The following is a 23,237-nucleotide window of genomic DNA, read 5'->3' as shown; positions in this document are numbered from 1 at the left end:
GGCGCCTAAAGGTTTATAATGAAGATGCCAGGCAAACTTCCCTGGGGAGAGCACTCCACAGATGGAGAGCTACAGAGTTGCTGGGGAAACCCTGCCAGATGGCTGGGGTATAAATAATGTATTATTATTATTGTTGTGTTACCACCTTCCGGACCTCTTGAGGAGGAGGCACACGAAGGAGGGCCTCAGAAGATGATCTCAGGGTCCAGGTATGTTCACAGGTGGTCCTTTAGGTATTGCAATCCTGAGCTGCTTAAGGCTTTATAGGTCAAAACCAGCACTTTGAATTGGGCCCGGAAACTAATTGGTAGCCAGTGCAGTCGAACCAGGATCGGTGTAATATGCTCAAACCGTCTTGCTCCGGTGAGCAACTTGGCCACTGAATTCTGTGCCTTTCCCATTGGGATAACTGACAAAGTAAAGATTCTTTAAAACTGGGGGAGGGAGGTGAAAGGAGGAAGAATGTGTGAGTAGTAACACATTATGAAGCAGTGCTAGAGCAAGAATGTCTCAGGTTAAATCCCTAGCATCTTTAGGTAGGATTAGAACGGGCTCTCTGTCTATAAAACCTTAGAAAGCCACTGTGAGTCAGAGGGGACAACACTGAACTAGATGGACTTACTGGCATGGTTTGTTATAAGGAAATAATCAAAGAAACTCTAGAATTGAAAAAATGAGAATCTACCATCTCTCAGTACAATTTGTGATCCTCTTTGAAAACATAGTTTTAGAAAGGACTTGAATCCTTGAACCTTATCTTGCATCAGTAATATCTCTCAAACTTTGTCGAACTGAGACTTTCCCCTCAACACTGATTAAATATAGAGCTAGAAATTCCAGTTAATTTCTTATTGAAATCTGATATTTAAGATCCATTTATGAAACCTTTGCCCAAAGCGTTATGTACATTGTGAGAAGGTACGCCGACTCTTGAGGGAAATGCTTAAAAGCAATATATTCTGCATCCTCTGACTACTCACTGACTTTGACTCTGAGTGTAGGAAGCACATTTTGCAGTGCAAACATAATAATACCAAACTCTAATATAGCTTAGAATCTTTTTGCCCTTCTTGCTGCCTGTCCTTAAACAGGTTTTGTGCAATAAAAGTCCACGAGACATTTACGTAGCAGCAAAGTTCCATGACGTTATGCAGATCTCCAAAGAGTGGTGGGACCATCTTGTCTTGTCATAGAGCCATTGGCAACTAGGCTTCCTAGCTACTTGGATCACCTCTTACCTGTGGAACAAGACTGGATTATTATTTTCTAAAGAACAACTTTGGCCACCTCATAATTTTTGGAGAATTTATTGCATTTCATTGTCAAATACAGGAGTTCCCCTCTCCCTTCCGGTGGCTCACCAATAAAAATGAATGAGCATTTGGTAGATTTATAGTCCTTTTATTCTGTTACAAGCACAAACAGGTAACCCTCTGCAAGGATATCAGTTGCCTACTCTGACTCCTCCCCACTTCCTCAACAAGAAGTGTGCCAATGGGAAGTCTCTCCCCCCCCGTGTCTCCTTTGTTCTCTGACATGCTCGGACCTCCGTGTTTGAGGGGAGGGAGGGGTTTCCTCCCACTCTCGATTGATGTATTGCCCAGCTGCTCCCTCCCTTCTGGTTGCTTAGCTACTATCTCATAGTTGGGTAGCTCCTCTCTCAAATGTGCAGCTTCTGTGTCTGCCTGTCCCCCTGCTTCTGGAAACGCTGGAAGCAAAGGGGGGACGGACGAATATTCACCCTCCTTTTCTGTTAGAAGCAATTGCATCCCCCAGTCTTCCGATTCATTTATTTGTTGTATTTAGCAGTCCATTCCTGCAATAAGCCTTCAGGCATTTTACAACAGTAATATAAAACAATAATCACTGAAGCTCAGTGATAGAACATCTGCTTTAATCCCTGGCGTCTCCAGGTAGGGCTGAATATAAATTTATTTATCCATTAAAAATGGATATTTTTCATGCATGAAAGCCTAGTGTGTAAACTATACTGAGCTAAATGGACCCACAGTTTACCTCAGTATAAGCCAGCTTCCTAGGTTCTATTTTCTAAAAATAAAAAAAACCATCAAAATACGAACAATTCACAATAGTGATCAAGCCTAGCAAAAAATATGTGCCAGAAAAATATTTAATCATACAGAAAGAGAAAATTATTATTAATTAGCTTGGAGATGGTATTTAACACCAGTCAGATGAAATCAAATAAACGATGAATATTTGGTGTTGTGTTGGAGAGGATGCCAGGAAACCGGGACTTATGTACACGTGGTAGGGGTGTGAATACGTGCAATTTTTCTGGCAAAAGGTGTTTAAAGAGAGAACAGAAATCACTGGATTAAAGCTGACTGAAAGTCCAGAGGTAGCATTATGAAGGACTTCCTCACAAATTTATTGACAGCTGCGCAAATTATGATAGCTAGGAAGCGGAAGGGAGAAACAGAATATAAAATGGAAGGGTGGTACAAAGAGGTGTGGGATATAGCTATTAATGATAAATTAACATGTGCCACTAAGGTAAGAAGGTGAATACGCAGGAGAAATGATTTTGAGGAGATATGGAAGGTGTTTGTAGAATTTGTACTGTTAGGGTCAAACCATCGCAAGAGGTGTTGAAATTTTGGGAGGTTGGATAGTTACAATGGAATGGACTCAGTGGTGGGGTGCACATTTTTATTCTTATTAAATTATGATTATTTATTTATGATAATAATAAATAGGGGGGAAGAGCAAAAAGTCTTGTGTGGAAGTTAAAACCAATTTAAAGGAGAACTATATTTCAATCCACAGATTGGTTCAGGAGGAGTGGATCAGGTGAGCTTGCTTGGGGATATGCAAAGATATTCAAATTCCCTGAACCTCCCTAGTTAGCATGAATGCTGAAACCATCCACTTATTTTCAGCACCGCTGTACAAGCAGATCAAAAAATAATGGGCTACTGTGCCAGGAATGAAATTTATTGTTAATTCTGGTATCCTAACAAGGTAAGGAAGCAATCTGTTTGTTGGTTTCCACTGAAGAAAATTAGTTTCATGGGTTTTTATTAGTGCAATAGCATATTGGGGGGTTAATAATGATGGTTTGTGCTCTTAGCAGGGTCGGTAAGTCTACAGGCGAGATTTGAGGGGCCGTGTTTCTCTGCTTTTTGAAGGTTCCCTAACCATGAAACCTATCCAGTTTTAGTTTGTATGCACACAGAGTCTCTTTATATAAATTATTCAGTACATCAGGGTGGGAGCAAGGCTAGCTAATGTTCTCCTCGGAGCATTTTTATCTTGGGGGTACTCAAGGGTCCGCTGCCCTGGCACCTCCCCCCATGTTAAGTGTGTGACACTTACTGTCACAACTTTATGGTGAGCACCAGAGCTGTCTTAAGCATATCCGGCGCCGTGGTGCAAAGATCCCTCCGGCGCCTCCGCCCCCCCCCCCCGTTTCCCAGAGTTGTTGACCTTTTCCCAAGCCTCTGCGGGGATCACTCTCCTTCTGCGGAGGCTTGAGAGGCAAGCTGCATGCCCGCCAGCCATATGGTTGACGGGCACAGCTGGCAGGCATGCAGGAGGCCACTGGCAAAGTCATGCAGCTCCCCCACTCACTGGGGTGCCTCGAGAGGCTGGCGCCCTGGCGCAATAAAGACAGCTCTGATGAGCAGCAGCACAATTTTTTTTTCTTTATAAAGAGCACTGGTTTTCCTGCTCCTCCTCCTCCTCTTGTACACATTTGGTCTATCCAGAATGATCAAATGAAGAGGGTTTCCTTCCACATATCACCTGGCATATTGTTCGAGCCTGCAGTTCTTTGGAGAATATTAATACTGAACGGCCTTTCACTTGACCTAAATCATTAAAAGGTAAACTCTCTCTCTCTCTCTCTCTCTCTCTCTCTCTCTCTCTCTCTCTCTCTCTCTCCTCATTATTTTTTATGAATGATGCCAAAAGAGAGAGAGAGAGAGCTTCAGCAAGTGATCTCATGGGAAATTCCGCATTTATATTTCCTATGACAGAAGATGTGTTTCTAAATAATTAGGATTAGGAAATTCTACCTGTGTTTGTGAAAATGTTGAAAGAACCTTCTGCTATTTGAATGCCCCCGACAAAGTGTTCAGAACACAATTCCACTTAATTAAGACATTTTAGCCACTATACTTTGAAAGGACAATTTTGCACGGCTTTTCTCCAAGTTGCAGAGCAAAGAAGACCGATTGCTTGGGAATTCAGAGGGTTGGGGTTAAAGAAGAGGCTCTGCTGCCTTTTGTGGTGGTTGTTTGAACAATGTTTTTATGATTGTACTCAAATGAGCATTGCTTCAAACAATACGACTAACTTCCAACTAACTATTATGATGTTTAACATTGGCTAGATTGGTCTTCCAGATTGGTGATTGTGGTGGAATAAAACCCATCCCACTCAGGAAACAACTTTGGGGAAAGTTATTGTTTTCTTGAATGCCAGCTGTACATTCACAAGACAATGCCGACTTTGAATTCTGTCCGTAATGGGTGCTGCCACAAAGTGATGCCATCGCTGCTGTTTACCAGGCCCCATAAACCTTAGGGGTGCACTCCACTGCAATAATTCCTGCAAGCTCTCTGGTATCACATCCCATTCCCCAAATCACCAAGAAATGAGAAGTAATAGGGAGGATGCCAGGATTTTGTTGAACATTCTCATTGCATGGTCCAAGTATGCATGGGGCAATGTACAATTTAGACTCATACATACTATGATGTAAGATCCCTTGAGCTTAGTAGTATTGATTTATAACTAAACACATACAAAATTGTCCTTTTAATCTTATTTAATCTCAATTAGAAACAATGTGGCAATAAGCAGAATCTTCCTTTGAAAACCAAGGATCCCTGGTTCTTACTATGTAGTATTAATTCTAGCTATTGTTAATAATTCTTGGACTTTTAAATTACTTTCTGGAAAGGGAAATAGAGAGTTTCCGTTTGGTGAGCACATGTTTAAGAAATGCAACTGGAAGTGAGATTTATTTACTGCTTATTTGCTACATTGATATCCTGTCTTTCCATGAAGAAGCTCAAGGTTTGACATACATATTTCTCATTTGCCCTGTTTTATTCTCACAACAACCCTATGAGGTAAGATAGGTTGAGAGTGAGTGATTGGCCCAAGGTTGTCCAGTGAGCTTCCTTGCTGAGTGGGGATTTGAACCCTGATCTCTCAGATCGTAGCCCAGTGCTCTAACCACTACTCCACACTGGCTCACCAGACTGGTTGATGCCCTGCCCCCCCTCACTGCCAATGGAAACCAACAAATAACAATAATTTATAATAATAATAATTTATTATTTCTACCCCGCCTATCTGGCTGGGTTTCCCCAGCCACTCTGGGTGGCTCCCAACAGAGTATTAAAAACACGATAAAACATCAAACATTAAAAACTTCCCTAAACAAATAGAAAGAGAACCTGCCCAATTTGACACTGACACATAAACCTCACAAATATACCAATTTTGAAAAAAGAAAAATAATATGTAGGTTTAGCTCCCTCTCTTTCCACCCCCACCTCCCTTCCCCTTAAACCCTATACTAGATACAATATTCTAAACAATCAAAGGCCTTGAGGATATCTTGGGACATAGTTGTCAGTGGGAGCTGAGTTGCTTTGCTATGTTCGATGAGATTCAATAATTTCCTAGTGGGGTCTGCTACACTATTGCGACCAGGAACAAAGCCTGTCCGGTGCTATTAATTTGTGCGGGAATTTTGTTTAGGCAATAAGCCTAGATTGATGTGAAAATCTTGTTGTCTTGGTTTATCAGTGAGATCGGGCAGTATGATGTGTAGACAGTTATGAAAGCATCAAACAGCAGTCAATGAAGGCAGAAGCCAAAATTTTGTGCCTCATAAATAAGAAATCCTCTGTTATGTTAATCAGAATGACCGCTCCCCGCTTAAAACGGGGGGCGCCCTTTGCGTGGACGCGCGCAGCCCCTAGATCTGGAGCGGCTCCAGCAGCATAGGCTTGATTTGCCTTCCCTCAGGTGGGATACCTGGAGGTCTCCGCCTACCTCAGTCAGTTGTCCAATCCCACCTGGGGGAAGCGTTGCCAAGGAGACCAGGCCAGGTAGGGGAGGGATTACCTGCCCACACAATAGAGGGAGGATCTTACCTGGGAATCCTCACTTGGCTCCAGAGCTTCTCCCACCCTATCCACCCTCAGTTAATGTCTTATTTGCAGGTTAACTTTTCTTCACAGGTTTTGCAGGTTAACTTTTCTTCACAGGTATGCGGGCGCTGCTACGTTAAGGTCGTTGTTAAAGGGCCGGAAAGGAATTTCCCTGCATTGGCAGGTTTCGCCTTTCCCATAGCAAAACGTCACAACTTTGGCGGTATCAGGCCTTGGGCGGAATCCTTTAGTCCATCTTCCTCTTTGCGGCGGCGATACCAGGGTTCCCCGTTAAAGGGGTTTCTGAAGGGAGGCTTTGACCGCACGCCGAAAGGTCGTCATTGCTCTCCCCTGTGGCGGCGGCATAACGGGGGCGGCTATCTCTGCTTGAACATATGTTCTCCAGAGCCGGCCCATCCCCCCCCCACACTGGATAACCCTGATGCTCCCTAGGTCCCCGGCTGGGGACTGGGGAGGGAGAACGCCCAATGCCTGAGCCAAGGTCTACCCACATTTGAAATTTAATAAAGTTGTGGCCAATTTAATCCCATAGCACGTTGTCATGAGTCGTTATTCCACATGACGGGGGGGACCGCGCGGGATCTGGGGACTCTGCCTGTCCACGCAATACACACACACAGAGAGAGAGAGAGAGAGGCTACTAAGCTGGATGTTGTGATGGGAGTTGTGGTCAGTTTGAAGATTTCCAGAAGCTAGTAAGCAGCAGTGGGCTTCTTCACACTTTCTGTGCTTCTTACAAGCAGTCTCAATTATTCCCCCGCAGTACAGACTCACAAGGCAAAGGATAATGTGCAAAGCAAGTAACCATGGTTATTATCAGCAGCAATTCTCAGGATTTCCAGAATGCCTGATAATGAAGAAAGTGTCCGGGGGAGCTAGTTGCTAATTCATTCGACTCCAAGCACTGAGAATTTTAGGGTGCTCTGAAATAAACTGGACTCGTGGGCTTTAATTAGGGTAGTCAGTAGACCGATCAGCTACGTTTTTACTACTGAGAAACGCCGGCGGAGTCTCCCTTGCCATCAGGTGGCTTGCTCCGTACAGACCCTTTTGCAGGAATCCTTTTTGAAAAGTTCCTGAGCCCACCCACCGCAGCCCCCATTGTGGCATTGATCTGCCATGGCTGCTTCTCACATCTAAATGAGACAATTGGTGCAGCCGAGTGCCAGCAAAGAAATGGAATCTCATTGATCAGCTGGCCGGGAGAATTAGAGTAGGGGCAGTGTAAGCAATGGGCATCTTTCCACAAGACACACAAGAGGATCATTAGTGAGATGCACTTAGCTACTGTTGCGCTGGGAAACAGCCAGACTCTCCCTTGCAAACGATGTGAGACTATAGGCAGTCTCTTTTTTCCTTTTCTCCCTTTCAGGGGAAGAAAACACTATGTAAAACCGTATTCATGGCTTAAATCAATGTCTTGGGAAACAAGTTTCTCTTTCTGAGTCGGTGGCTCCCCATCGCAAAAGCCTTCCCTTGCCCTCTACAAGAGAGGATTAAAATGGGATAATTGGTATTCAAGCAGCGGCTAATGGAGGAGGGGAGGGGAAAAGCAAAACATCCATTGCGATACAACTATCAATAATAAGAAGAATGAATAAAATAATAATAGAGAGAGGTCATCCAAAATGGTTGTTTGAAGTTATATTTGGCTGCAATAGCTGCAGCTCAGTTATTTGAGTAGCGATTTTAAATCCGGTGCTTAAGGGCCATTTGCCCCCCTCTTTCCTTCTCAAGCATTGTTGACCTTTTAAATCGCCTAGTTTTTTGGGCATTTGGGATGAGCGTGGGCTGTTTGATGGGGGGCGGTGCGGGGGGAAATCAGTGACTTACATATCCCTTGTGGGTATTTGACTGCAACGCAAAAGTTGAAGAATGAGCGTTTCTTTGCTTTTCTTTTTAAAATAATGTCTCTCTGCTGGAAGCCTTGCTTATGTGTGTATGTTTGTAAGGATTCTTTTGTCCACAGAGACTGGAAAAAAAAAGTTAACTAATGATTACAGCAGAGGGTTTTTGCTTTGTTTTGGGGGCTTGCTCCCAGCTGGCATATTTTCTGTTGTGATTCAAGGTATAATTACGGATCAAGTTCATTGTCCCTTCTGTACAAAACAGCATGGCTTATAATAAACATAGAGCCCATAAGCTTCCCATGTTGTGTAAAAGAAGGATCACCAGATAGCAACCACTGGGCTGTATCTGGCACCTTGAAGGCAAGTGACAGTAAGACGGTTGATTTGGGCATACAGTGGTACCTCGGGTTAAGTACTTAATTTGTTCCGGAGGTCCATTCTTAACCTGAAACTGTTCTTAACCTGAAGCACCACTTTAGCTAATTGGGGCCTCCTGCTGCTGCCGCGCCGCCAGAGCACGATTTCTGTTCTCATTCTGAAGCAAAGTTCTTAACCCGAGGTACTGTTTCTGGGTTAGCGGAGTCAGTAACCTGAAGCGCATGTAACCTAAAGCGTATGTAACCCGAGGTACCACTGTACTGAAAATGAGTCCTTCAGTTGGCCTCCCGTAACCAGCAAGACTTAGAAAGGATGGGTGGCACAGAGAGAGAGCACATCAGCCCTTTTCTCAGGCATCTCATGCAAGTATGTCCATCATTTCCCAAACTCTTTCTGTCAGATTGATGTTGGTTAAATGTTTTGTTGGGGTTGGTGGTTATTTTAATTTGGGTATAACTGTAAACCGATTATGATTGTTGTTGCTATTATTGTTGTTACTGGTTTTTATTGATTTATTGGTTTGTTTGTCACTTGTACAGTGTTACCTCAGAATCATGTTCCGCTCCCATTGATATAACTGGAGAAATAGGGCACATACTCCCTTATTCCCCCTAGAAAACAATAAAGGTGCTTAGCGTTGTCTGAATCATTCCCCAAAGCTCTCTTTTGTTCTGACTAAATACATAGCTATGTATATTATCCATATAAGAACTTCGAGAGTTGCAGTTTTATTTTATTAAAAGAACGCTCATGCCCATCATGGCTGAAGAAAACAGTTTAACCTTTCCTCTCAAGCCGTGAAGATTAGGAGCTTGTTTTTAATGAATGAAATTCTCAAAGTGCAATGTAACATTCTTTATTAGATACCAGAAACAATAAAGATTGTTCTTCAGAGCATGAAAGTACAAGTGTGGGAGAGAGGGGGGGAACTTAGGATGCAATTCAGCTGAAACTGAAGACTAAAATTAATTGATTAAAACATGGGTATATTGTTGTGAAGTATGTTTGTGGTTTTTTTGGAGGGAGGGAGGCTATATGCCTGATTTCCTTCTTGTCCCTGGAGCAAACAAGGATCCAATTGTTGGAATAGCCAGACAAGTTTTTTGGTAATGGCCCATAAGTATGAGTCATCAAGGTAACAAAGGAGATGGCTCTGTGCCAGAGATCAGATGGGTCGATCCCACACCCACAACCGTCTGGTAGTTAGAAAGACAAAAGCCAGAGTTGAGGTGTGTGAACTAGAAGCAGGCTGCAGGCTGGGCTGCTGAGAGACAGAGCCACATCTGATTTCTGCTGGGATTCAAAGCTATGGCTATGGGAGAAATAATACCCTTTGGTAGTATTAATGCTGTGATCCCTTCCATCGTAGGCTCAGGTTGTACATATGTGTAAATAAGCCATATATCATAAAGACACCACCGTATCTGCTGTCCCTCATTCCAAGGAATCTGAACCCTGGGTAAGCACCTGGGACCCCTGGAATCTTGTCCAGTTCAGAGATCTGGGTAACATGCAACATTGGTGTTAGAAGTGGGATTTGTGTTTCCTGGAGGAGGATCTTTGGGTGAGCTGTGCCTGAGCCAAAATAGAGGGAGGAACAGAAACACTCATAGAGCAATTCAGGTTGATACTCCAGTAACAGATGGTGCCAGCTGCTTAGGAATTGTTCTGGTGGGGGGGCACAAAGAGAAACAAAGGAAAGAATGAGCAAGGCACTGAAACAGATAGTAAAAACACAATTGCACTTTTATCCAGTATGTTAACAACTTACCTCACTCAACTGTCTCATAGTCAGAAAGACAAAGCCAGAGTTCAGGCATGTGAGCTAGAAGTTAGATGCTAGAAGCAGACTATAGGCTGGGCAGCTGAGAGGCAGAGTCCTGCATGGTTTCTGTTGGGATCCAAGGCTATGGCTATGGGAGAAGCAAGATCTTAGAATCATAGGATAGAATCATAGAATCATAGAGTTGGAAGAGACCACAAGGGCCATCGAGTCCAACCCCCTGCCAAGCAGGAAACACCATCAGAGCACTCCTGACATATGGTTGTCAAGCCTCTGCTTAAAGACCTCCAAAGAAGGAGACTCCACCACACTCCTTGGCAGCAAATTCCACTGTCGAACAGCTCTTACTGTCAGGAAGTTCTTCCTAATGTTTAGGTGGAATCTTCTTTCTTGTAGTTTGGATCCATTGCTCCGTGTCCGCTTCTCTGGAGCAGCAGAAAACAACCTTTCTCCCTCCTCTATGTGACATACTTTTATATATTTGAACATGGTTATCATATCACCCCTTAACCTCCTCTTCTCCACGCTAAACATGCCCAGCTCCCTTAGCCGTTCCTCATAAGTCATCGTTTCCAGGCCTTTGACCATTTTGGTTGCCCTCCTCTGGACATGTTCCAGTTTGTCAGTGTCCTTCTTGAACTGTGGTGCCGAGAACTGGACACAGTACTCCAGGTGAGGTCTGGCCAGAGCAGAATACAGTGGCACTATTACTTCCCTTGATCTAGATGCTATACTCCTATTGATGCAGCCCAGAGTTGCATTGGCTTTTTTAGCTGCCGCGTCACACTGTTGGCTCATGTCAAGTTTGTGGTCAACCAAGACTCCTAGATCCTTTTCACATGTACTGCTCTCAAGCCAGGTGTCACCCATCTTGTATTTGTGCCTCTCATTTTTTTTGCCCAAGTGCAATACTTTACATTTCTCCCTGTTAAAATTCATCTTGTTTGTTTTGGCCCAGTTCTCTAATCTGTCAAGGTCGTTTTGAAGTGTGATCCTGTCCTCTGGGGTGTTAGCCACCCCTCCCAGCTTGGTGTCATCTGCAAATTTGATCAGGATGCCCTTGAGTCCATCATCCAAGTCGTTGATAAAGATGTTGAATAAGACCGGGCCCAAGACAGAACCCTGTGGCACCCCACTAGTCACTCTTCTCCAGGATGAAGAGGAACCATTGATGAGCACCCTTTGGGTTCGGTCAGTCAGCCAGTTACAAATCCACTGAGTGGTAGCATAGTCAAGACCGCATTTTACCAGCTTCTTTACAAGAATATCATGGGGCACCTTGTCAAATGCCTTGCTGAAATCAAGGTAGGCTACATCCACTGCGTTCCCTTCATCTACCAGGCCTGTAATTCTGTCAAAAAATGAGATCAGGTTAGTCTGACATGACTTATTTTTCAGAAATCCATGCTGACTATTGGTGATCACAGCATTCCTTTCTAGGTGCTCACAGACTGTTTGCTTAATGATCTGCTCCAGAATCTTCCCTGGTATTGATGTCAGACTGACTGGGCGGTAATTATTTGGGTCCTCTCTTTTCCCCTTTTTGAAAATAGGGACAACATTTGCCCTCCTCCAGTCTGCCGGGACTTCGCCTGTTCTCCAGGAATTCTCAAAGATGACTGCCAGTGGTTCTGAGATCACATCTGCCAGTTCTTTTAATACTCTTGGATGAAGTTCATCTGGCCCTGGAGACTTGAATACATCTAGACTAGCCAAGTATTCTTGTACTATCTCCTTAGTTATTCTGGGCTGTGTTTCCTCTGCTGAATCATTTGCTCCAAATTCTTCAGGTCGGGCATTGTTTTCTTTATCGGAGAAGACTGAGGCAAAGAAGGCATTGAGGAGTTCAGCCCTTTCTGTGTCCCCTGTTTGCATTTCACCATCTTCTCCTCTGAGTGACCCCACTGTTTCTTTGTTCTTCCTTTTGCTACGAACATACCCATAAAAGCCTTTTTTGTTGCTTTTAACCTCTCTAGCAAGCCTGAGTGTCTTCTCTGAGTGTTGATGCTAGGGGTGATGTTCATCCATCAGAGGCTCAGGTTGATTGTATGTATAAATATGTCATATACAGTGGTACCTCGGAAGTCGAACGGAATCCATTCCAGAAGTCCGTTTGACTTCCAAAACATTCAGAAAACAAGGCGCAGCTCCTGCAGCCAATCAGAAGCCACGTTGGACATTCAGATTCCAAAGAATGTTTGCAAACCGGTACACTCATTGACCAAACTGCGGGAGGCAGTGGAAGATAGGAGTGCCTGGCGTGCTCTGGTCCATGGGGTCACGAAGAGTCGGACACGACTAAATGACTAAGCAACAACACTCATTTCCAGGTTTGCAGCGTCCGGGAGCTAAAACGTTTGACTCGCAAGGCATTCGGGATCCAATGTACAACTGTATCACAAGAACATCAAAGTTTCCATTGTCCCTCATTCCAAGGAAACCAAACCCTTGATAAGTGCCTGGAACCCCTGGAATCTAACCCCACCCAGAGACTGGGGTGACGTGTAACAAAAAATTACATTTCCACGAGCAATGGAAGAATTTCAGTGCCCAGTGAATTCTGTAACCTGCTATAAATCATGGAAAATGACCTGATTCAGTGACTGGGAATTCACTGCTTTGGTGTCTTCTGCTAGTGATATTTTGCACAAGCAAATAGATTCCAGTCTTGCCCGTTTAATGAGTGCTAAAGTGAGGGAGAGATAATAAACAATGATGCTGAATGTCAGCAGGGCAACATTTAACAAAATGAGAAGTCTGCTCAATGAGGCTGAGCAGTAAACAAGCAAACGTCTCCCTCTGTCTCATTACCCACTTACCTGGAAGTAAGAGTAACTGATTTGAAGCCATGACCAAAATAACGAGTGATTTATAATTTATTTGATTATAGTATAAATGTTTCCCGCTGGTAGCTAGGCAAATCATCCTGTGGTTTTCTCATTTCATACAAACACATAAAGAGCTAGTGGTGGATATAATATACACACAATTAGGGAAAATATTTCAGTACTAGCCAGAGGGTGGGGGGTAGAAATAAAACGATGTTTCTAAAAGCAAACAAGGTATAAATTTTGCCCGGCATGAATGACTAAATGGGTAATGATGGATATTAAATAGTGAAGGTGCAAGGAAAATGGTAAGATGTGACAAACGGAAGGCTCCTGAGGATTGCAAGAAAATGTTTTCTTCAATTAAAATATCTGCTGCCTAGAAGTAATATTACCCAGCCAGGTGATGATTGGGTTTTCCCCACTAATGATGTCTACATTAGGAATTGTTTGCAGAATTTTCATTGTCTTATTATTGGGGGGGGGGGGGAATAATCTAGTAATAAAGGAAAAGACAGGAAATGAATGAGCACCCGGATATTTTCTTTCCCTCTATAAAAGCAGAACCAAAAGGAGGAGAATCTTGAAGAGAAAAGGTCAGTGAATTTAGGGAGAGTGGTGTATGCTTTGGTGTAAATTGGAAATACAATTTACAATGAGTAAGCAATACAGTATTTGAAGAATTCTCATCTCCTGCAAACAGAGGAAAAAAGGCAATAAATTTATCTCCAAAATCACTGCTTGTTGTCCACCTAGCTGAAACCACTACACAGGATCTGTTCACCTTCCTCTCCCTTTTCAACAATTATATCTATAATTTTCATTGATATACATTACAACAATTATTTTGCCAAATTTTAACATTTTAACTTTCAACTCCCTCCCCCCTCTTTCCACGGTTCCTTACATTTATTTCCACCCTTTCCTGTGTACTCCAAATCTTCTTATCTTATTCTTTTATTCATCTATTCTAATATATATCATATATATATATATATATATATATATATATATATATATATATATAAACTGCAGGTTTTTACAATAATCCTGCAAATGTCCTAATCTGTTTACAGTTTATTTGTAAATACTCAATAAGCCACTTCCATTCCTTTGTAAAAAGTTTGTTGTCTTGATTTCTTATTCTTCCGGTACGTTTCACCATTTCTGCATACTTCTTTAGTTTCTGTATCCAATCTTCTTTCTTTTCTTTTTTTAATTTTTTTTATTTATAAAATTTTCAAATTTAACAACAAAAAAAGAAAAGAAAAGAAAACATTCCATTTTAATTATACATCCAAATCTGATCTTTCCACTTTCAGACTTCCTTCAGTCTATCTGGAAATTTTCATATTTTCACAATTATTCACATTTCTTGCATCTATATTGTTTTGTTCTTTTAACCAAATTAATCTTAACAATTATTATAAAACAATATTTCTTTCCATTTTTATCACAGAGCTTCTTGAAAACCTACAAACATTAATTGACCTTCACATATATTCTTAATATACTCTGTAAATTTATTCCAGTCCTCGGTAAATCTCTGGTCTCGCCGGTTCTGAATTCTCCCCGTTAGTTTGTCTAGTTCTGCGTATTCCATCAACTTCATTCTCCATTCTTCTTTCATTGGGATTTCTTCCTGTTTCCACCAATCTTCTTTCTTTGGGACCTCTTCATCTTTCCACTTTGGGGCAAATAACATTCTTGCAGGGATCTGTTCACCTTTGTGATAACTTAGATGCTTTGTATGTGCACATACATCTGTACCCAGCAAGAACTAATTCCAACAAACACCAAGGGGCTTTCAGCAAGGGGAGTGCAGCAATGTTGATTAATGATGGGCAGGACTAGCATAGAGATTTTGTCACTGCCCCCCCCAACTGACCCTCCTTGACCCCACATTTTTTAACCCCTTCCCCACAGAACATTTCCTCTCAGAAGAAGGGCGAGTGCCATCACTGCTACACCAAACTGGCACAGCACACATGCTCTCCACCATCTGGAGGAAGCCCCTTAAATCCAATTATATTATATTTTATTCTTTGGTACATTTACAAAAATCAAAACACCAATAAATAAACCTTAGATGGTTTCTGGCTACATCACGAGTCAGTGGTAATAGCTCCTCACTGCCCTCTGCGGGTAGCGAGGAAGTTCAGGCAGGGGAAAAACAGGGTTTATGAGACAAAAATCATGACAATGTTGCCCAGTGGAGTCTGGGCAGCTCACTGCATCCCACTATACCACTCAAGCCTATGTCTGCCAACTTGAAAGGCAGAATGGGTGCAACCTGGGAGTGTGTCCCTACCATGGATGAGCCTCTGTCTCCGGCATGATTTGTAGTTCCTCTATAATTTGGACAATTGGCATTAATTAAGAGGTGCTCCTGGACTGACATATGCTAACGGGCTGCAATCATTCAGCTGCCGAAAGGACTGGGCTTCGCCATTTGAAGGTATCTGAATGTTTTCTTTGAAGCTTGAGAATCCTTGCAACAGCCAGGAAAGGAAGGGGGAAGCCAAGGCACTTTGTGCTTTTTTATGGTTTTCAAATGGACTCCTTTTTACTTGTCCTCCCCTGCAAAATGGAAGAGATGTGTGTAGCCGCTGTTATGTTATTCTGTTTGTTACTTCAGAAAAGAGGGGGGGGGGGCTTTTGATTTGTGCTCAACAAGGTATTTAACAAGGTGTTACTATGCCCTCCCCCCTCGACTGAGGCTGAATGGACTTTATTTAAAATTATTCCTGGACTGCTGTTGGAGGAATGCAGTGGGGGGAAGGAGAGAATGAATTGCTGCCAAACAAATGTGGTAAATAGGCTGAATTTGAGAAAAGACCTTGCTTTTAACTGTGTGCTGAGGAAGAACTCCAGAGTGGAATTTTAATGGCAGAGTTTGGATGTGCATTCTGTGAGATTTATGGCTGCAGCTTGTATGCTGTAATAATTTGAAAAATTAATTAAAAAGAATAAAAAAAATAAACTTTAGAAAAGAGCAGCATTAGACACGGATGCGGACGTGCAAAACATTTTAAAAAATCAAGACTCCTAGTGCTTTGCTCCTCTCTCCCTTTTTTCTTGCTCAGGGTGGCCCTGCCCCCTGCCTGCTCCTCAGAGCCAACCCATCATGTGGGGCTGGACCTCAATGGTGGCAGCTTCTTCTCCTCCTCACCTGCTCTCTAGCAGCCACTATGAGATGCCCAAGGGAGGAGACCAGAAGCAGTGGCCATGGAGAGGCAGCAGGGTGCTCCTTTGCAGCTGCCACGTTCGCTGCTCATGAAACAGGGACATTCCAGGATCAAATGAGTAGCCAGGGTGGCTTTCATAATTCCAGGACTGCCCCTGGAAAATTGGGGCACTTGTAGGGTATGGACTACGCCCCATGGCCCCGTGACTGCTTCCACACATGTTTTCAATGTGTATGGGAGTTGTTTATACCTTCTAAAAAGGGACATGAAGTGGCACTGTGGTCTAAAGCACTGAGCCTCTTGGGTTTGCCGACCGGAATGTCGGTGGTTCGAATCCCCGTCATGGAGTGAGTTCCCGTCGCTCTGTCCCAGCTCCTGCCAACCTAGCAGTTTGAAAGCATGCCAGTGTAAGTAGATAATAGGTACTGTTGCGATAGGAAGGTAAACGGCGTTTCCGTGCACTCTGGTTTCCGTCACAGTGTTCTGCTGCACCAGAAGCAGTTTAGTCATGCTGACCACATGACTCGGAAAGCTGTCTGCGGACAAATGCCAGCTACCTCGGCCTGAAAATGAGATGAGCTCTGAAACCCCATACTCGCCTTTGACTGGACTTAACCGTCCAGGGGTACGTTACCTTTTACCTTTTTACCTTGTACCTTCTAATTCTGTTTTTGTGCTCTTGTGTGTACATGTAAGATTTTGTAAGTGTACATGCAGAACTATAAACATGTAGTTGTTTGTCTCTTGCAGACACACTACCCTGGAAATTAATATTGGCTGAAACTTGCTTTTTTAAAAAAAAAATATCAGTGATAAAATAGGAGCTGCCTCTGCACAATGTGTGAAAAAACCCTTAAGATTAATTGTCCAGTCCTAAAGCGTGCTGTCCTGAGTAATTAAAAATGAGTAAAATTGAATGATTAGCATGCTTTCAAGGGGAATTGGAGGATGCAGTTTGGTAAGAAAATGAGGATAGGATAAAAATAGTACTGTACTACATCACAAGTTGTAAATGTTACAGTTGTGCTGCAGATATTTTAATAATGACATTGTAACTAAAAAGAAAAAAGTGGGGATCAGATAACCCCATGAAGATGTGTTCACACAATTTCCCCTACAATATATGTGTTTATTGCTTGTGCTTTCAAATTATGGAGATTTTATTTTATTTTATTTTTGGCAGCTTGTATGGGGTCTCATTGTGGGATGCTGACCCCCATTATCAGTTTTGGAAAGCATTGCTTTGTCTGTGTTGTGATGCTCACAATTATTGATAGGCCTGTTCCTACACACACACACACACACACACACACACACACACACACCCCAGTATGATTATTTTTCTTCTTTTCTCTCTCTTCAACTTTGAATTAAAGGGAACTTCAAAGTATGACAACATAAATGAGTGAGAATTCAGTCTATTAAGGGTGAGACTTTAAGTGTCTGTTTGAAATACAGTGTAAAATTCTTCATCACCAAAGAGTTACTTTTAACACGCCTTTCAGTGTAAAGTTGGAATAAGTGATTCGCGGTACAAATGAGTGAAAGTTGGCACCAAGCTGAGTCACATTAAAAGTGAGATGTCATAGAAGAGATGGAGAGGGTATATGTCCTGCGAGGAGAATTATGAAGTGAAAAGAAAAAAACAACCAAATGTGTGGCAAGGAAATAGAATATCTAGAGACACACACACACACAGAGTTCTGCTTCTGATTGTTGGGTAGCTTAAAGGCCATTTAATACACTACAAGGGAACAAATATGTTTATGAACATAGATATAAGGAGAAGCCATGACCTGTATGGCGCATATGCGTGTGTGATTATACCGTCATTGCTGCAACTAAGGACTCAGCTATACAGCTGCAAATAAGACATTTTAAGAGTGTTGTAAAGTGCATTATACAAATGTGGCATTAGATGGCGATGGAGAGCTATGGCAAATTCAATATATTTTTCAAAAAGCATTTTCACAGTGTTTTTTTTTATGTCTAGATTCCACCTAAGTACTGAACTTAAGTCAGTAACAATGATTGAAAGTATTGGATCCACTCTCGGGGTTCAACGGTACAAATGAGTGTGTTATGCTTCTGGTCCACTAGGCTAGATATGGTACGCCAAAAGCAAGTTGGGTCTTTCTCATGCGAAGCCTTGACCAGGCTTTGCCATGCGATTCACTCGGCTTTTTGTTTTTTCTTCTTTAATAGTTGTTTGTAGTTCCATCTTATGGAGATATATGTGGTAAATAAAGGGAGTGTCCAGTATTCCTATATTTACGGTAAAGGCTTAAGTCAGTAGTGACTAGGGTGACTAGGAAAGAGTCACAGAACTACCTACCCACCCCTAACAGAACTGAAATTGCGGCAGTTTACCAGGAAAGGGCTGGGAGCACAGCAGAGTGGCAGACACATAGGTGGAGTCAAAATGGCCTGCTGGTATGTCCCTGTAGCCCCAACCTTGCCGCTGCCCATGCATTTCCCTGTCCCATCCAGGCTAGCTGCTCCAAGGCCAGTGTTAGGTAGGGAGTCACACCCAAAGATATCATACACTTCTGGACTTAACAGTCTAACAGAAGGAGCCCTCTTGACACAGCCATATGCATTACTTTACTTGTGCAAGACACAATTATAATTTCTCCCTCACCAACCATCATCTGCCGCCTCACAATGACTTCTACGTTCCTGATATGCTTGAGCATGAAACAAACAAACAAGATGTCAGGGTGCTGTCAGGGCCCCCCGGCTGGTTGCCCAGAATAGTATAAAGACAAGAAAAAGTTTCTTACCATCCTTCTTTATTTCAGTCTTTACAGACAGAGTTCATAGAAATCAGCCTTTTGGATTATGGCATTGTCCTGAGTGAATCTTCAAACCCACCCTCCTCCTCATTTGTCATTCTCATCATGTCCTCTACAGGTGCTGCTCTGTCTTTGAGCTCTTTGCTCTCCTACTTTTAAAGCTCACCGGGTTCTGGGAAATGGAGGGTCTCTAACGATAACATGTCAGCCAGATGTTGTTCTGCCTCTCCCATGGTTTCCCAACTTTCCTCCTCATCTGCCTCTGAGCTGCTCAACCCCCTGTTGTAAATCTATACTGTCTTCCTCTTCCTCCTCCCTAGAAGGCTCAGGATGGGGAGGAGGTATCTACCGTTCCTCCTCTGCCCAGTCCCTGACAATTATTTTCTAAAACAGTGGAAGCAGGTTTTCAGGGCATACATAGCTCTTCTTCAGGCTTTGATTATGAGAGCAAAAAATGAACATCCCATAGTCTAGCTAGAAGCAACTGGGTACTCAGGCTGATAGTTACTTGGCTGCAGAAGTTTACTGGCCATTGCTGTTGGCATAGAGATAGTCTAGGTTGAATGCAAACATGCCATTCTGATGTCATGTGTGATGTCACAAAGAGGATATGCTTTAAGTCTTGGTAAAGCCAAAAAGAGTTAACAGTCAGACTGCATCTCAGCCATGTCAAGATGGATCTCGATAATAGGTAATAAATAGTTTTATTTGGGGAATATATTAACTTTTACTATTGGGGGAAAGTTTTAGATCGGTCTGCCAGTTTGTATCCCATCAAGTTGAGGCCAATAAATATACATTCACAATCCTGTACCCATCAAATAATCAACTTTATGTGTGACTTTGGGACTGATTCATACAACCACATTTGCTTTCTCCACTCGATAGCAGCTTTTTGTCTGTAGTTGAAAAAAAAAAAATAACCCAGAAGGAGAAGAAAAGGAACCAGGAATAAGATTTGGATGAGTATGGTGAGGATTTAAGCTTTACAAGTGTGGGGGCTAGGAAGATGGCTTTGTGGTCCAGCATAGGAATGATGGGTGCTTCATATTATTGAATTCCTGCTCCACAAAGAAGAAGCCACAAACACAAAGTCTTTGAACTCTTTGCTCTCCTACTTTTAAGGTACTCCGGGTTCTGGGAGATGGAGGGTCTGGAATGCTTTCCAATGACAACGTGTCAGCCAGGTGTTGTTCTGGCTCTCCCGTGATTTCCCAAATTTCCCCCCTCACCTGCCTCTGAGCTGCTACCTCCCTCAAACCCCTGTTGTAAATCTATACTGTCTTCCTCTTCCTCCTCCCTGGAAGGGTCAGGATGGGGAGGCTGTCTCCACAGCCCAGTCCCTGACACAAAAACCCACTTTGCCAATCCTGATTTTTGAATAAGAGAAATACTCAGAGCATGTGCCATCTTGCATTGTAAACTTGCTTTGATCATGGCACCTGCAGGACTACAGACATAAAATGGATGCTGCTTCTGCTGCCCTGGTGCTAAACTGATTTAACGTGGGGATAGGTGTTATCTTGTTGCAGAAAAAGTAATACATTTTTTTAAAATGTAGAAAATAATAAAGTGAGTTTCTGTAATCATATATATGCCAAACTAGCCACCACCTGATTGTTTTTAAAACTCTCTCTCCGTCTCTCTCTCTCTCTCTCTCTCTCTCTCTCTCTCTCTCTCTCTCTCTCTCACACACACACACACACACACACACAGAGAGAGAGAGAGAGAGAGAGAGAGAGAGAGAGAGAGAGAGAGTATCCTCCACCATACACTGACAACACACCTCTTACCTCGGGAAAGAGAGCTTGTGAAATATGACAGAAATCCCGAGGTACATGCATACAGCCTTGGCAGGTACATCATAATTGGTGGGAAGGGGTGGAGATCTCTGAGAGCAGAACAGCAAGGCAATTATTATTGTTATTATTATTATTATTATTATTATTATTATTATTATTATTATTTTGTTTGTTTGTTTGTTTATTATTTATATCCTGCTCATCTGACTGGGTTTTCTCAGCCACTCTGGGTGGCTTCCAACAAAATATTAAAAATACAATAAACCATCAGACATTAAAACTTCCCTAAACAGGGCTGCCTTCACATGTCTTCTAAAAGTCAGATAGATGTTTATTTCCTTGATATCTGATGGGAGGTCTTTCCACAGAACAGGCACCACTACCGAGAAGGCCCTCTGCCTGGTAAAAGGTAAAAAGGCAAGGGTAAAGGACCCCTAGATGGTTAAGTCAGTCAAAAGCAACTATGAGGTGCGGCACTCATCTCACTTTCAGGCAAAGGAAGCCGGCGTTTGTTCACAGACAGTTTTCCGGGTCATGTGGCAAGCATGACAAATTCACTTCTGGCGCAACGGGACACAATGATGGAAACCAGAGTGCACAGAAATGCCATTTACCTTCCCTCTGCAGCAGTACCTATTTATCTACTTGCATTGATGTGCTTTCGAACTGCTAGGTGGGCAGGAGCTGGGACAGAGCAACAGGAGCTCACCCCATCGTGGGGATTTGAACTGCTGACCTTCTGATTGGCAAACCTAAGAGGCTCAGTGGTTTAGACCACAGCACCACCTGCATCCCTTTATGATTCTGGTAGTGTGAGTCCACACGGGGAAATCAGACATCTCGAGATGTTCATCTCTCAAGCAGTGCTCATACCAGCTATTCTTTGGTTAAGTTTGGTGTAAGCATCTAGGCTTGCCCCTTATCCCATATAATACAGGATTGTCCCATTTTTCAATGACCCTCAGGGTCCCTTGCCAGTATGAATCTATGAATATGCTATGTCCTGTATTGATACAGTTTTGTCCTGAATTTTAGGTCTTCTCTCCCTCACTCATGCTCTCTCTCTCTCTCTCTCTCTCTCTCTCTCTCTCTCTCTCGGTGTGTGTGTGTCTCTGCCAAGTTAGGGATCCTCTCCAAATGCATCTCTTTGAAAGGATGTGCAAAAGATCATGCATTTAAACTCTGAGTAGCTGAGCACAGACAGTTTTACAAAATCATGTAAGATGCCACACACGTCCGTGTGTGACAAATTCCAGAGAGGCCATCCTCTTAGGCTGCAATAGATTGCTTTGGTCACTTCAGCACCAGATTGGGGGGGGGTGTCCCCCAACCATCCTGCCCTGCTCTGTCCTATATTTTCCCAGAACAAAGGTGGCAACCTTAGAACATACCTTTCTGTTTGCTGCTTGGATGCAGCTGAGACAGCCAAGCTCCAGTCAGCTTGTTGGATTACGAAGCCCTGCCCCCAAGGCACACCCAGAGGATTAAGGGGCAGCATCTCGACACCAGGGACTCAGCTACACAGCTGCAAATAAAACGTTTTAAATGTGTTTTAAGTGCAATATACAATGTGACACTAGATGGCGATGATGAGCCTCATGGAAAATTCAATGTATTTTTAAAAGCGCTTTTTTTAAAAAAGCATTTTCAAAATGGTTTTTATATGCATGTAGATTCCACCCGGGTCAGAGGCAAGACCTTACAACAGGAGGCAAGCACATTCAAAGAGATCTGTGCCGATGGGAAGAAAAAAGTTTGACAATTTAAATATGATTTGGACAGGGCTTAAAACAACCAGCATCAAGAGAATTGAATATTCTGAAAAGGATGAAAAATAAATTTAGAAAGCATACTAAAAAAAAATCATTTAAATTTTCTAGCCGCTGTGTCACTTTTCCTTGTCAGATCTCTACTGAACCTAAATATGCAAGAACCCATTTCATGCAGTCTCCTTCCTGACGTTATAAAGCATTTATGAGTCACAACACTTAAATAGTTTTTATCTTAACAACACTATGTTAGATCACACCAATTAATATATTCAAAGGGAGGAACCATATGTTATTACTGGAATGCAGGGCTATCACGTTCAGTAATTGCGGTTGCTGTAGGTGAAGTCCCGATGATAAAGAAATGAATGTGGGAAATGAATGTGCAAAATATTCAGATTTATTCAAATTTCTGGAGAGAAAGATGCGGTGTTGACTGCTGAAGAATGGAATGCTACCATTGGGGAGAGAAGAAAGGAATTCATTGCAATAACAGTTTGCAAAATATCTGAGACAGATATAAAAACAAAACCACATCTTTACAGCAGATCATTTTGGGAAACAAAATTGCTAAGTGAAACAGATGTCTTTTCCTTTCTCAGCTTGGCTGACATAAATCGCAGATGCCCATTAGCCAAAAGACGTGTGTGAACATTTTACGTGTAAGACAGAAAATGAGAACTTCACTG

General features: G+C 42.6%; 1 protein-coding gene across 14 annotated transcripts in view; it reads left to right on the top strand.

The window, feature by feature from the left end:
* CDH10 (cadherin 10) overlaps positions 1-23,237 on the top strand; it is a 189,022-nt gene that overhangs the window by 118,643 nt on the left and 47,142 nt on the right. The window contains exons 1-2 of one of the 14 annotated variants that reach the window (XM_083623849.1): positions 19,632-19,668; positions 21,153-21,196. The exons of 8 other annotated variants lie outside the window; for them this stretch is intronic. In XM_083623849.1, coding sequence (XP_083479975.1) covers positions 19,644-19,668; positions 21,153-21,196 — 69 coding nt within the window. In that variant the 5' untranslated portion in view covers positions 19,632-19,643. Of the gene's footprint in view, positions 1-19,575; positions 19,669-19,924; positions 19,949-20,813; positions 20,835-21,147; positions 21,197-23,237 lie in introns of those variants that run through there. 5 more of the 14 variants (XM_083623850.1, XM_083623840.1, XM_083623841.1 and 2 more) reach the window with 5 other exon arrangements.

Source organism: Podarcis filfolensis (genome assembly GCF_964270895.1).
Source record: "Podarcis filfolensis genome assembly, chromosome: 7".
NCBI lineage: Eukaryota > Metazoa > Chordata > Lepidosauria > Squamata > Lacertidae > Podarcis > Podarcis filfolensis.
Note: the sequence above shows the minus strand (reverse complement) of the source record. Positions and strands in the feature narration are given on the sequence as shown.